Source organism: Rhamphochromis longiceps, linkage group LG18, assembly GCF_057381845.1.
Source record: "Rhamphochromis longiceps isolate RC_006_pf linkage group LG18, R_longiceps_female_GT1.1, whole genome shotgun sequence".
NCBI lineage: Eukaryota > Metazoa > Chordata > Actinopteri > Cichliformes > Cichlidae > Rhamphochromis > Rhamphochromis longiceps.
Window position 1 is genome coordinate 1329903 of NC_140574.1, and position 13508 is coordinate 1343410.

The window sequence follows — 13508 nt, forward strand, 5'->3', positions numbered from 1 at the left end:
GTGCTGCTGGCTGCTATGTGCCTCGGTATGAACACAACTCTGTTTCTTTGATATCAACATTGACGTGATTCTTTAACAGCACACTGATACTGTTTGTTGGTGTTTTACAGAATGCAGAGCACAAAAAGACAACGTGCTGCAAGCAAAAGGAGAAGAGACTGCTGCTGCAGGAGGCACAGTGACACTTGACTGTCTCTATAACAGCAGTACAACAAATAATTATCTCTTCTGGTACAAACAGGATGGAAACAACAGCCCCAAATTCATCCTGATGCGCTATAGTGGGGATGATGGAAACACAGCAGCCGAGTTCAAGGAGAGATTTTCATCCACACTGGATTCCAGCATCAGATCAGTTCCTCTGAAGATCCAGAAGCTTCAGCTGTCTGACTCTGCTGTGTACTACTGTGCTCTGCAGCCCACAGTGACAGGAAACAGCAAAACTCTGTACAAAAACCTTTGGAGCAAAGACAACAGAATACTCCACAACATCCACTAGAGGGAGCCACACACTGTTAAACTTCTCTCCAGTCAGAATTACAGTCTTTACTTGTTTGATCACATTGATGGAAAGCGTTAAGGCCTATTATTTTCTCTCTTCTTTCTACATTTTTCATTTCAGTGTCTGATCGATGCACTCCTCCACTTTTCATCAGGACCAAATTCTGTGGGTCCTTCCAATATTTGCCAGTGAAATATAGTACAGTGGTCCCTCGGAACATGGGGAACAGAGCCTTCAGTTGCTCTCTTCCTCAAGCCATAAGAAATAAAAACTCTCTTCCTGTGTTTAAGTCACAGCTCAAAACACATCTGTTCAAACTGGTTTATTCACTTTAGTGCTGATTTTCTGTTGTCAAGTTCTGTTTTGCAATTTTAACTTATTCTATGTATTTTATGACTATTGCTCCTTTTATTAATTTTGTTCTTTTGTAAGGTGACCTTGGGTTTTTGAAAGGTGCCCACAAATAAAATGTACTATTATTATTATTATTATTATTACTTCTCTACCGTGGTGATGGGATTTCCGGCTCTTTTTAGAGAGCCGGCTCTTTCAGCTCCCAACCGGCTCTTCAGGTTGTTTTGTTGCTTTAAATAATTTATTATTAACAACAATATAAAATTATGCACTAAAGGAATTACTAATGTAAAAAAAAGTGGTTTTATTTAGAGACAGAGCAGGTACAAACTCCAAAACACATTTCTAGCGTTAACTGAACTTCCAAAACAGAGCTACCTAGATCACTTAAATTACACAATTGAAAGCATGAAAGCATGTGTGTATTGTTATATTCAAATAATTAAAGAAAAAATGTTCATTTACCTGTTACTACCACACACCAAATCCGGTCATTGGTACTTTCTGGCTTGTGTAGCCACTACGTAACAAAAGCTCAACACTGCGCCTAGCATCCTGGAGCACGTCTGTTGTGTTTTGTACGTGTTTTGGAGCTTGTATGTGCTTTGTCTCTAAAAAAAAAAAAAAAACATGGCTCGCGTCCTTCACGTCAAAGATCCGGCTCTAAGAGCTGTTTCGTTCGCAACCGACACATCACTACTCTACGAGACTGAAACTGTGAGAAGAACATTGGACTAGTTTCCCTTTGACTGTACAAATGTAGTTGTACTTTTTTAGTTGTTATTTAGCTCATGAGTATCTTACACAATGCCAGTCTTACATTCCTGTTGCATCTCATAGTATTAGACCCTTACCTGGAACTTCTATTTTAACTCTGTTATTTGTTGTTTATTGTATACTGCACATTTTTTACTCATTCTCATCCTGCTGCTGTAACACAGTTTTGCCTGTGAGATCAAAAAAGTCAAACTTAAAATCACACATGCAAACGTGTGAGTGTGAATATTCTGTCTCTGTTAGACCTGTGATAGACGGCCAACCTGCTCCCTTACTCAGTGATCACCACAGTGGTTAGGTTGGCCGTCATGTTTGAGTTTTGGGTGGATAAAAAACAAAGAAAGAAAACAAACAGCTGTTGTGCATTTTTGGTTTATAACATAATTGTAAAATTCTAACTTTAATTCAACAACACAGTAGATTTCCATGTGTATCAAAAAACTGAAAAGACAAAACAACAACAAATAAAAACATTAAAAATTGATCACATCGCAGTCTGTCAGCTGAAGACATCAGGCTGATCTGACTGTTCAGGACAATAATGCAGAGGCTTCCTGCGCCGTAACAGTGGGGTACAACAAGTTTCTGTAAAAAACGGTCGTGGTGGTGAGCAAAATGACCGTTACAGCAGGTATACTACTGCGTTAAGGTGGTTTAACTCTGAACCTTTAGAAACTCTCTACCTAGACACTGTTTTCTCTAAAAAGACTTCTAACCTGAGGGGTAGATTATGAATGGTAAATGGCCTGTATTTATATAGCACTTTTACTAGTCCCTAAGGACCCCAAAGCGCTTTACATATCCAGTCATCCACCCATTCACACACCCATTCACACACTGGTGATGGCAGCTACATTGTAGCCACAGCCACCCTGGGACACACTGACAGAGGCGAAGATGATATTAAGGGAACAACTGCACATTAGAGACCTGAAACTTACAGCAGCAAAAACTAAGAAAAGATTTGCTTTAGCTTGTGGCAAATCTAAATTAATTGTATTACTTTCTTGTGTTGTGTGTTCTAATTGCTACAATTTAATCAGTGTTAAAGAGATTTAGCAGCAGATTAGAATGAGGTATAACAGCACAGTCACTTTTAAAGTGAAACTCTGAACACATTACCTGCTCCTGACCAGGTTATTCAGTGTAAGTTACCACAGCGAATTAGATAAAAACAGCTACTTTTGTGACACAAACCTCTGACTTTTAGCTCAACACAGCTGAGCAATTAACCTTGTGTCAAAATACACCTCTCAGTGTGAGTTCTCATACGGCGCCACAACTGTGTTCTGGTTTTGAACCTTTTTTCACATCTTTGACAACAAAGCCACTGGGTTCAACAGCACCAACACGGAGCAGAAGACGCCTATTTAGCTATGCTATAAAACTATTCCTGCACCCGATGGCAACACAACAAATCTCTTCTATCACTTATAGAAGGTCCACAAAAAAGAATACTCAAGAATCCAGAAAATCCAAGCTAAACCAAGTTGTGGAACGACGGGAGCAAGTTGGGAAAATAAAAACTATACCAGCGGAAGATACAGCAGTCTTTCACACAAGGCCCTCATGAGAAAACGTCCCAGCGCCATAAACAAATCACAGGAGCCGTCTCACATTACATTTGTAAAGGCATGGCCCCGGTTTATGTAGTTGAGAAGGACAGCTTTCTGCTGCTTTGTGTGTGAGTTTCTTTTTGTTTCCGTACAATATTCTGCTCCTGCTGTGCAATATTTCAGCTATATGTGCAATCTCCATCCCTTAATGACCATAGCCCTTCCACCCTTATTTATTATTTACAATGTTTTATTATGACGTCTACATCATGTTTATAGTGTACATAGTGTTCTTATATTGTCTGTTCTTCTTCTTCCTTGTATATTGTTTTCTTTATTTTCACACTATGTGGTATTGCTTCAAAATTTCAGTGTGCAAGCAACTGTACATTGACAATAAGAGTTCTAAGTCCTGAGTTCCTCACCTGTGTGAGTTCTTATGTGCTCCGTTAAATGACAGTTACGTTTGAACGTCTTCCCACATGTTTTACAATTATATGGTTTCACACCTGTGTGCATTCTCATATGCGTCAATAAAGAACTACTATATCCAAACACTTTGCCACATGTTGCACAATGATATGGTTTCTCCCCAGTGTGTGATCTTGTGTGTTTCAGTAAATCACTGTTATATGAAAACCTTTTCCCACAAGTTGTGCAACAAAATGTCTTAACACCTGAGTGAGTTTTTGTGTGCTTTGACAAAGAACTAGCAGATATAAACGTTTTCCCACACATTTTACAAGAGAACGGCCTCTCACCTGTGTGGACTCGATAATGCCTTCTCATTATATAATCATACTTAAAGGCTTTTCCACAAACATCACAGTTTGAGGACTTTTTACTTTTATCAGAGTTACATTGACTTCCTGAGGTAGGTGGATATTCTGCATTGTTGTGACTTTTGTTTCCATTTCCAGCTGATCCTGAATCAAACTTCTTCCTTATTTCCTGATATTGGCTCTCACCTACAGCAGAGCTGTGAGAGAGAAGCTGGTTACTCTTTTGTTCTGGTTCACTGTGGTCACTTTCCTCATAATCAGCAGTCACCATGAAGGTATCAGTCTCCTCCTTCAGTATAACCTGTCTTCTCTCCTGATTGCTGCAAAGTTGCTCCTGTTCCTCGTTAATATGAGGAAGCTCTGATTCCTTCTGGTTGAGACTCTCCCAGTTACAGAGCTGCTGGTCAGTGAGAAGCTCCTCCTTACAGACATGCTGCTGTGGGACGTCTGGAGAGACAAAAGGAGACAAGACAAAGAAATTATACAAGAAAAACACATGGGAGGAAATATACTGTGAAAACCAGCAAAAGTGCAGCAGTAAGGATAGACACACATTAAACTACGAGCTGATGTTGAAGATAGTTTGTTGCTTTATAAGAAAGCCCTCCGCAAAACCAGAACATCTTACTATTCATCACTGATTGCAGAAAATAAGAACAACCCCAGGTTTCTCTTCAGCTTTGTAGCCAGGCTGACAAACAGTCAGAGCTCTGTTGAGCCAACCATCCCTTTAACGTTAACTAGTAATGACTTCATGAACTTCTTCACACATAAAATTTAAACCATTAGAGAAAAAATTACTCAACCATCCCACAGATGTAATATTATCTACAGCTACTTTCAGTACCATTGATATTCATTTAGACTCTTTTTCTCTAATTGATCTTTCCGAGTTAACTTCAATAATTACTTCCTCCAAACCATCAACATGTCTTTTAGACCCCATTCCTACAAAACTGCTCAAAGAAGTCCTGCCATTAATTAATGGTTCGATCTCTAATAATCAGCTATGTACCAATTAAATTTTATTTATATAGCGCCAAATCACAACAAAAGTCACCTCAAGGCGCTTCATAGGTACAGAGAAAAACCCAACAATCATATGACCCCATATGAGCAAGCACTTTGGCGACAGTGGGAAGGAAAAACTCCCTTTTAACAGGAAGAAACCTCCAGCAGAACCAGGCTCAGGGAGGGGCGGGGCCATCTGCTGCGACCGGTTGGGGTGAGAGAAGGAAGACAGGATAAAGACATGCTGTGGAAGAGAGACAGAGGTTAATAACAGATATGATTCAGTGCAGAGAGGTCTGTTAACACATAGTGAGTGAGAAAGGTGACTGGAAAGGAAAAACTCAATGCATCATGGGAATCCCCCGGCAGCCTACGTCTATTGCAGCATAACTAAGGGAGGATTCAGGGTCACCTGGTCCAGCCCTAACTATATGCTTTAGCAAAAAGGAAAGTTTGAAGCCTAATCTTGAAAGTAGAGATAGTGTCTGTCTCCTGAATCCAAACTGGAAGCTGGTTCCACAGAAGAGGGGCCTGAAAACTGAAGGCTCTGCCTCCCATTCTACTTTTAAATACTCTAGGAACAACAAGTAGGCCTGCAGAGCGAGAACGAAGTGCTCTAATAGGGTGATATGGTACTACAAGGTCATTAAGATAAGATGGGGCCTGATTATTTAAGACCTTGTATGTGAGGAGCAGGATTTTGAATTCTGGATTTAACAGGAAGCCAAAACAGGAGAAATCTGCTCTCTCTTTCTAGTCCCTGTCAGGACTCTTGCTGCAGCATTTTGGATTAGCTGAAGGCTTTTCAGGGAGTTTTTAGGACATCCTGATAATAATGAATTACAGTCGTCCAGCCTGGAAGTAATAAATGCATGAACTAGTTTTTCAGCGTCACTCTGAGACAGGATATTTCTAATTTTAGAGATGTTGCGCAAATGGAAGAATGCAGTCTTACATATTTGTTTAATATGTGCGTTGAAGGACATGTCCTGGTCAAAAATGACTCCAAGGTTCCTCACAGCGTTACTGGAGGCCAAGGTAATGCCATCCAGAGTAAGAATCTGCTCCCCACCGCAGGGAAAAGGGTAACACCACCTGGGTCTGGGTGCAATTCCCCCCTCCAGGGGCAAGGGTACCTAGACCCGGTTTGTAGAGTACGCTTGGGGAGTGTGATCGTGTGTACAGCGTCTCTTTATGTCTGTCTCCACGTTGGTTGAGTGTGGAGTGAGTGCATATGAGAGCATGAGGGTGGGAATGGATGTTTGTGTCTGTGTGTGCCCGTATGTCTGTGTCTATATGTCAGGTTGGGTATCAGACGCCACCTCTCTGGGGACACCTCAGGCCCTCCAAGGTTTGGAGGCCTATCTCCACCCACCACCACTTCCCCTGCCGGTGGCGGACTCCCTCAGGTGTCGGTGTGTTGGTGGTTCTTTGTGTCTGGGGGTGGGCGTCCGGGTACACACCGGCTCACTCCTTGGCGGCCGCTTGTCGGGGCCTGGGGCCTGGGGCTCGCTCGGGCCCATTTGGAGGTGGGGTGCCCCCGGCCTCTCGGCCTGGGGCTCGGTCACTCAGGCGCAGCTGGGGGCCGGCGGAGCTCACGGGCGCGTCACTGCAACTCCCCCTGACTTCTGCTCCGCGGCTGCTGGGCGAGCCCTCATCTGGGACTCTCCTCAGCTCTTACTGGAACAGTGGCGCGGCTGCCCCTCTGTTGGTCTTCCATGGTCTCTTGTGTTCTGGGGGCCTCTGGATGTCTGGAGTTTTGATCTCCTCCATACCCGCTTCACACCCTGGAGGACGGGGCTGTGGCCCCCCCACACTCCCTAGCAGATCATTACATGGAGAAACCTTTGGAATGCAAGCATGCTGATCCACACAGGTATGCACACATGGGTATTCACAGACGCGGACTAAAGCTTTCTTGGCTGCTGCCTCAAAGCACACTGTGCGCTGTCTATCTTGCGTGCTGCACAATATCGTTTATTATTTAGTAAATATTGATATCTATGACTAGCTAGTTTATTGTGATGGTGCTTTGTTTTCTCTATTATTATGTTGCTCTTTGTTGTTTGCTGTCTCCTCTGTTTGTTTTTTTTGTTTGTTTTTTTTTTTTCTCCATACAGGTGACCCAGGAGTTCTTTTTTTTTTCTCTCTCTTCCCCCCCCTTCTCACCGTCTCTTCTCCCCTTTGGTTTTCTTTCTTTCTCTCCCCCTCTTTCTCTCATTCATTCCCCCTGTCCTATTTATTAAAAAAAAAAAAAAAAAAAAAAAAAAAAAAAAAGACAAAGGATGAACTGAAGCTCTGCCATCACGTAATGTCGCATACTGCTGTTTCTGATGTCATTTAAAAAAGAAAAAAAAAAAAAAAAAAAAGAATCTGGTTAGATACCATATTTCTAGGCTTTTCAGGGCCGAGTACAATAACCTCAGTTTGATCTGAATTAAGAAGCAGAAAGTTAGCGGCCATCCAGGTCTTTATATCTTTAAGACATTCCTGCAGTTTAACTCATTGGTGTGTGTTATCTGGCTTCATGGACAGAAAGAGCTGGGTGTCATCAGCATAGCAGTGTAAATGTATGCTATGTCTTCTAATGATGCTGCCTAAGGGAAGCATGTATAATGTAAACAGAATTGGTCCTAGCACTGAACCCTGTGGAACTCCATAATTAACCTCAGTGTGTGAAGAGGACTCTCCATTTATATGCACAAACTGGAGTCTATTAGATAGATATGATACAAACCACTGCAGTGCAGTACCTGTAATACCTACAGCATGTTCTAATCGCTCTAATAGGATATTATGGTCGACAGTATCGAATGCTGCACTGAGGTCTAAGGGACAAGCACAGAGATGAGTCCACTGTCAGAGGCCATAAGAAGATCATTTGTAACCTTCACTAAAGCTGTTTCTGTGCTGTGATGAGCTCTGAAACCTGACTGAAACTCTTCAAATAAGCCTCTGCAGATGATCTGTTAGCTGTTTGACAACTACTCTTTCAAGGATGTTTGATATGAAAGGAAGGTTGGAGATTGGCCTACAATTAGCTAAGACTGCTGGGTCTAGAGATGCTTTTTGAGTAAAGGTTTAACTACAGCCAGCTTGAAGGCCTGTGGTACATAGCCGATCATTAGAGATAGGTTGATCATATTTAACATCGAAGAATTAATTAATGGCAGGACTTCTTTGAGCAGTTTTGTAGGAATGGGGTCTAAAAGACACGTTGATGGCTTGGAGGAAGTAATTATTGAAGTTAACTCAGAAAGATCAATTAGAGAAAAAGAGTCTAACTTAACATCAATGGTACTAAGAGTAGCTGTAGATAATATTACATCTGTGGGATGATCATTGGTAATTTTTTCTCTAATGATAAAAAAATTATTAGTGAAGAAGTTCATGAAGTCATTACTAGTTAACGTTAAAGGGATGGTTGGCTCAACAGAGCTCTGACTGTTTGTCAGCCTGGCTACAGAGCTGAAGAGAAACCTGGGGTTGTTCTTATTTTCTTCAATCAGTGATGAATAGTAAGATGTTCTGGCCTTGCGGAGGGCTTTCTTATAAAGCAGCAAACTATTTCTCCAGGCTAAATGATGATCCTCTAAATTTGTGACACGCCATTTCCTCTCCAGATTATGAGTCATCTGCTTTAGGGTACGTGTTTTAGAATTATACCACGGAGTCAGGTACTTCTGATTAGAGACCTTAGTTTTCACAGGAGCTACAGTATCCAGAGTTGTACGTAGTGAGGAGGTGAAATTATTACCAAGATAATCGACCTCTGTTGGGGTAGCGTTCAGATAGCTGCTCCGCTCTGTGTTGGTACAGGGCACAGGCCTTCAAGCTGGCTGTAGTTAAACCTTTACTCAAAAAGCATCTCTAGACCCAGCAGTCTTAGCTAATTATAGGCCAATCTCCAACCTTCCTTTCGTTTCAAAGATCCTTGAAAGAGTAGTTGTCAAACAGCTAACAGATCATCTGCAGAGGAATGGCCAAACCCCCGCAGCTGCCAACCCAATGTGGGAGTGAAAAGAGGAGGTAAGTGACGGAAGTGACGGACAAGGTAAGCGACTCATGTTGTAACTGATGTCAGACGCCGGAGATTTTGGCAGAAAATTAAAGCAAATGGTAGTTTAGATTTGAATAAATTCATTTAAGCTTCAGTATTACCAAATGCACCTATCAATTGTCTTATAACTAACAATACTTGTCCAAATCATCTCCAACACCCTGGAGAACAACGGGGAGAGTTTAGAGGCTCTCCAAAATTACATTGATCAGTGCTTCCAGGATCTCGTTATGAAGAAGGCTCAAAGTGCATCTTCCCCGGCCAAATCTGAGACGCCGTTGTCGAAAAGATGTCGAGAATCCCTGGAGTACAGCCAGCAGCAGGTGGAAACGCTCGCTGCTGAAAATGCCACGCTAAGGGAGTCGGTGAAATGTCTCACAGACAATGTTACTCAGCTAAATAGAGAAAATAAAAAAATAAAAGAAACAGTTATTGATCTACAAGCTTGTGGCATGCGTAATAATCTTGTATGTTCTGGTATTCCAGAAGCCGCTGGAGTAGACGTGGAGACTACGGTAAAAAGCTTCATCAAAACCCACCTGAAGCTGCCGGAGGACACGGTGAAGAACATCACCTTTGATAGAGTGGATCGCATCGGCCCCATGCGGGCTGTGACCGGGAGACCACGTCCTATTGTGGCCAAATTCGGCCACTTCAAACAAAAGCAACATGTGAAAAGCCGCGGCAGGGAATTAAAAGGAACGGACTTCAGCGTGAACGACCAGTTCCCCAAAGAGATCTTGGAACGACGCAGGGTCCTCTTCCCATTCTGACGCGGCTTCATCCAGAAGGGCTCCCGCGCTGTCATCGCTGTGGACCGGCTGTACGTGGACGGACAGCTCCACCGCGACCCGAACATCACTCCGTGGCTGTATTAACCTCACACCAGATAAGAATCAGCTGCACCCTTTCCCTATCCACTCACACTAACTTGCATTAACATCTGTTTAACTTACCAGCATCAAATCGCATCTTAAAGTGTGATTTCATAGCAGAATTAACACCGTCACTCTCCGTCAGTGATTTAATGGTTTAGTGTTTCCGTTTTTTTTTCTTCTCGTCCCCCACCCTCCTTTTCCCCCTCTTGTTTTTATGCTGCTAACCCTTGTCCTTGATTTCTTTCTTTTTTACTTTCTTTCACTGCTTCGATCACCTGCTTCCAGACTCATCCACAAACAACATCCTTTATTTCGATTGTCATCATTTTAGGTGGGGGAACTTGCACAATCGGTGGCTGACTAAATACTTTTTTGCCCCACTGTATGTATGTATGTATGTATGTATGTATGTATGTATGTATGTATGTATGTATATATATATATATATGAAGAGAAAACAAATTAAAATGATTTATTATTCCAGATCAATATTATGTTTCCAACATTTGTCCACACTAGATTTTGCTCGACTAGACATTTACAAAATTGTACTTCATCCTCATCATCCTCATCTCTCTCATCATTAATATTCTCATATTAGAAAACTGAAGCAGCAAGAACCAAATGAAGTGTTGCTGCCACGTGAAAGACTTCAACTGGATCCTTTTTTTTTTTTATTTATGATGTTTGCAACTTTCACAAGTTTCACAGGACACATGAAGCTGTTTAAAATGATTCCGCCTAAACAAACTCATTCAGTGATGAATTCAGGTTGAATAAAATGCTCAAATCCGGCCTGATTTCAAAGCTTTACAAGAATTATTCAATAGAAAGGAAAAGCGGGACAGAGCGGGGAGGAAACGACCCAGGGTAGACACGACACTTCCGGGAGCTTTTCGGCACATCGGTCCCTCTCTGAACCAGACTCACAAATCTCCTGATCCTAACTTTGTTTCACTAAATAATCAAGAGAGAAATCCAGGCTGATTTCAGCGCCTGCTGTTTGCATGGAGCGCAGCGCAGTCCTGTCCTCTGTTTGCTCTTTGTTAGCTCACATCTCCAAAAAGTCCTCACAATCAGAAACGTCCCGCAGAGCTGTGATCAGGATCCTCCCTCAGAGGGACACTCACCTGTCCTGTGCAGCTTGATTTGGGGTTTCCAGGTGATATCCAGCAGTCTGCGCTGACGGTCGATCTCTTCCTCGTACTGGACGATCGTTTTTTCAAACTCCAAGAATATTTGTTCAGCAGCAGCAGTTAGTCGCTCGTTGATGAACTCTCTCAGATACTGAACTGAAGGCATCGTTGCTGCCGCAGCTCACACACTCAGCTCACACACAACAACAACACAACAGTCTCTGTGCTCAGGCACACACACGTGGGACGGTAATGACGCCTTTGTTTGTTTACTTCCGCCTGTGTCACATGGTGAGCTTCCGGCAGTAGACAATAGCTACCTTTTGTTCCTGGTTAAAGTCTAATTTTGTGGCAGTCCAAATCCAATTTATTTTTAAAGCACATTTAAAAAACAGAAAGTTTGCCCAAAGTGCTTCACAAAGATAAAAGATAAACACTCACATAAAATAAAACAAAGAGAATAAAAAGATTACATCAGCTCACACCGGTCCAAACGCTATTGAAAGAAAAGATGTGTTTCAAAAGAGACCAAAGGAGCTTGCAAAGAAAAGCGTCTGGACTTCTTTAAGTTGCTTGAAGACGTTTCACCTCTCATCCGAGAAGCTTCTTCAGTTCTAAGGTCAAATGGTGGAGAGTCCCAGATATAAACCTAGTGGGAGTGACCCCCCACAGAGGGACAAAAGGACCCCTGATGATCCTCTAATCGCCTGAGCCAAGGTGTGAAACTGGGTGTGGGTCCCAATCAGCCAGAGTTTCGGGTGAGCTCATTGTGAAACCTGGCCCCACCTTATCATGCGAATTCCTGAGGTCAGATGGCCCAGGATGTGAGTGGGCGTTAAGGCGTCTGGGAAGGATCTCAAAACTGGATTATAGATGGCAGAGAGTTGGTGTCGTAAACCCCGCCTCTGTTCAAAGATGGTTGCTCACAGTGGACATAGATGCTTCTTTCACTCCTCTTTCAAACCATCTGTCCTCTCTGTCCAAAATGTGAACATTGGCATCCTTGATCCTGTTTCAAAAGAGAATTAAAAGCTGGAAGCAAAGATGGCCGTCTGATATTTGAAGGCAACGTTTTCCAGGTTTGGGAGCCTCAACTGAAAAAGCTCGTTCTCCTCCAAGTTCCAGTCTAGTTTTTGGGGACAACCAAAAGCAGCCGGATGGCTGATCTAAGGGAATATGAGGCTGAAGTATATTATTAGTCCTTTATTTTTCCAGTTAAAAATCTCACTGAGATTAAAATTCTCATTTCCAAGAGAGACCTGGCAAAGGTATCAGAAAGGTATGTAGGAGCAAGACCATTTAGGCATTTACGAGCCAACGTTAGGACTTTGAAATTAATTCTGAGATAAACAGGAAGCCAGTGAAGAGAGGACAGGTGAGATATGTTGATGCCTGTGTGTACCAGTTAAGAGACGACACAGAACTGATTTGTTCATTATATTTAAAATCCGAGTCCACAATGACTCCCAGATTTGTGACATGCTGTTCGATGTATGACCCAAGTCAACCACAATTAATAAGCGGATTGCACGAGTTATTATTAGTGCTGGATGTAATTACTTCTGTTTTGCTGTCATTGAAGCTCAAAAAGTTCAGAGCCATCCAAGCTTTGACCTCTTCAAGGCAGTTTAAAAGGAGTTGTATGGAGCCTGGATTATTAGGTGTTAAAGGAAGGTAAATTAGGCAGTCATCTGCGTGGCAGTGGAAGGATATCTCAGTTTGTTGCAGTAAATGAATAAATGATTGTGAGCAGCAAGGCTGCAGTGAGAAGAGAAAACAGATCCATGAATGACTGAAGCTCCATGCAGGATGTGGAATAAAAACAAAGGAAATTATTTTGACTGTTTAGCTTTCAGTGCTGACTTTCATTTAATTTTTAATACACAACTGAACAAATCCATCATACTCATACAAAAATATCAAAGACAAAAGAGCAGAAACTGCAGCAGCTTCTTTTTCGGCTGCTGTATCAAATAAAAGGAGCAAAATCTCCTTCATCTGTGTCACTGCGTTAGTTTTCAGGTCTTTCAAATCTGACTCCAACAGTTTTCTCGGTGTTATATTTATTATTACACAAGCTGTAAATGTTTATTTTTTACAGATTTACATAAATGTAACGTTTTATTTTCAAAGTGGAGCCCAGACGTGAGTGTTTAGTGGATGTTCTTTGGCTCAGACACCACAGAGAGAAGAACCAGATGCTCTGTGTGAACAAATTGAAGCAGGAAAACTTTAAAAGCAGCATCACATCACATGAGAGCAAAAGCAGCTCCTCCTCCTGACTGCAGAAACCTGTCTGACTCCAGCTGTGAACATCAGACCACTCACAGCTAACTCCCAGTGAACATCACTTCCAACATTTCTCCTCTGGAAACATGGAAAAACTGGCTGTGATTTGGATCTTTGCAGCTCTCGTAGGTACGTATGTTTCTGACAGGAACACCTGAAATTC

General features: G+C 42.2%; 1 protein-coding gene and 1 long non-coding RNA gene across 2 annotated transcripts in view; one reads left to right on the forward strand and one right to left on the reverse strand.

Moving 5' to 3' along the window:
* Window positions 1-2355: 2355 nt before the first annotated feature.
* The window catches only part of LOC146647352 (uncharacterized), a 29474-nt gene continuing 18321 nt past the window's right edge, over window positions 2356-13508 (reverse strand). Inside the window, exons 5-6 of the mRNA XM_085389020.1 lie at window positions 11051-11126; window positions 2356-4418 (exon numbers count right to left, since the gene is read on the reverse strand). Coding sequence (XP_085245146.1) covers window positions 3595-4418; window positions 11051-11126 — 900 coding nt within the window. The 3' untranslated portion in view covers window positions 2356-3594. The remainder of the gene's footprint in view (window positions 4419-11050; window positions 11127-13508) is intronic.
* Window positions 6086-7272, forward strand: LOC146647353 (uncharacterized). The gene is made up of 2 exons (XR_014908451.1): window positions 6086-6858; window positions 7103-7272. It is a non-coding gene; the product is annotated as an uncharacterized LOC146647353 (long non-coding RNA).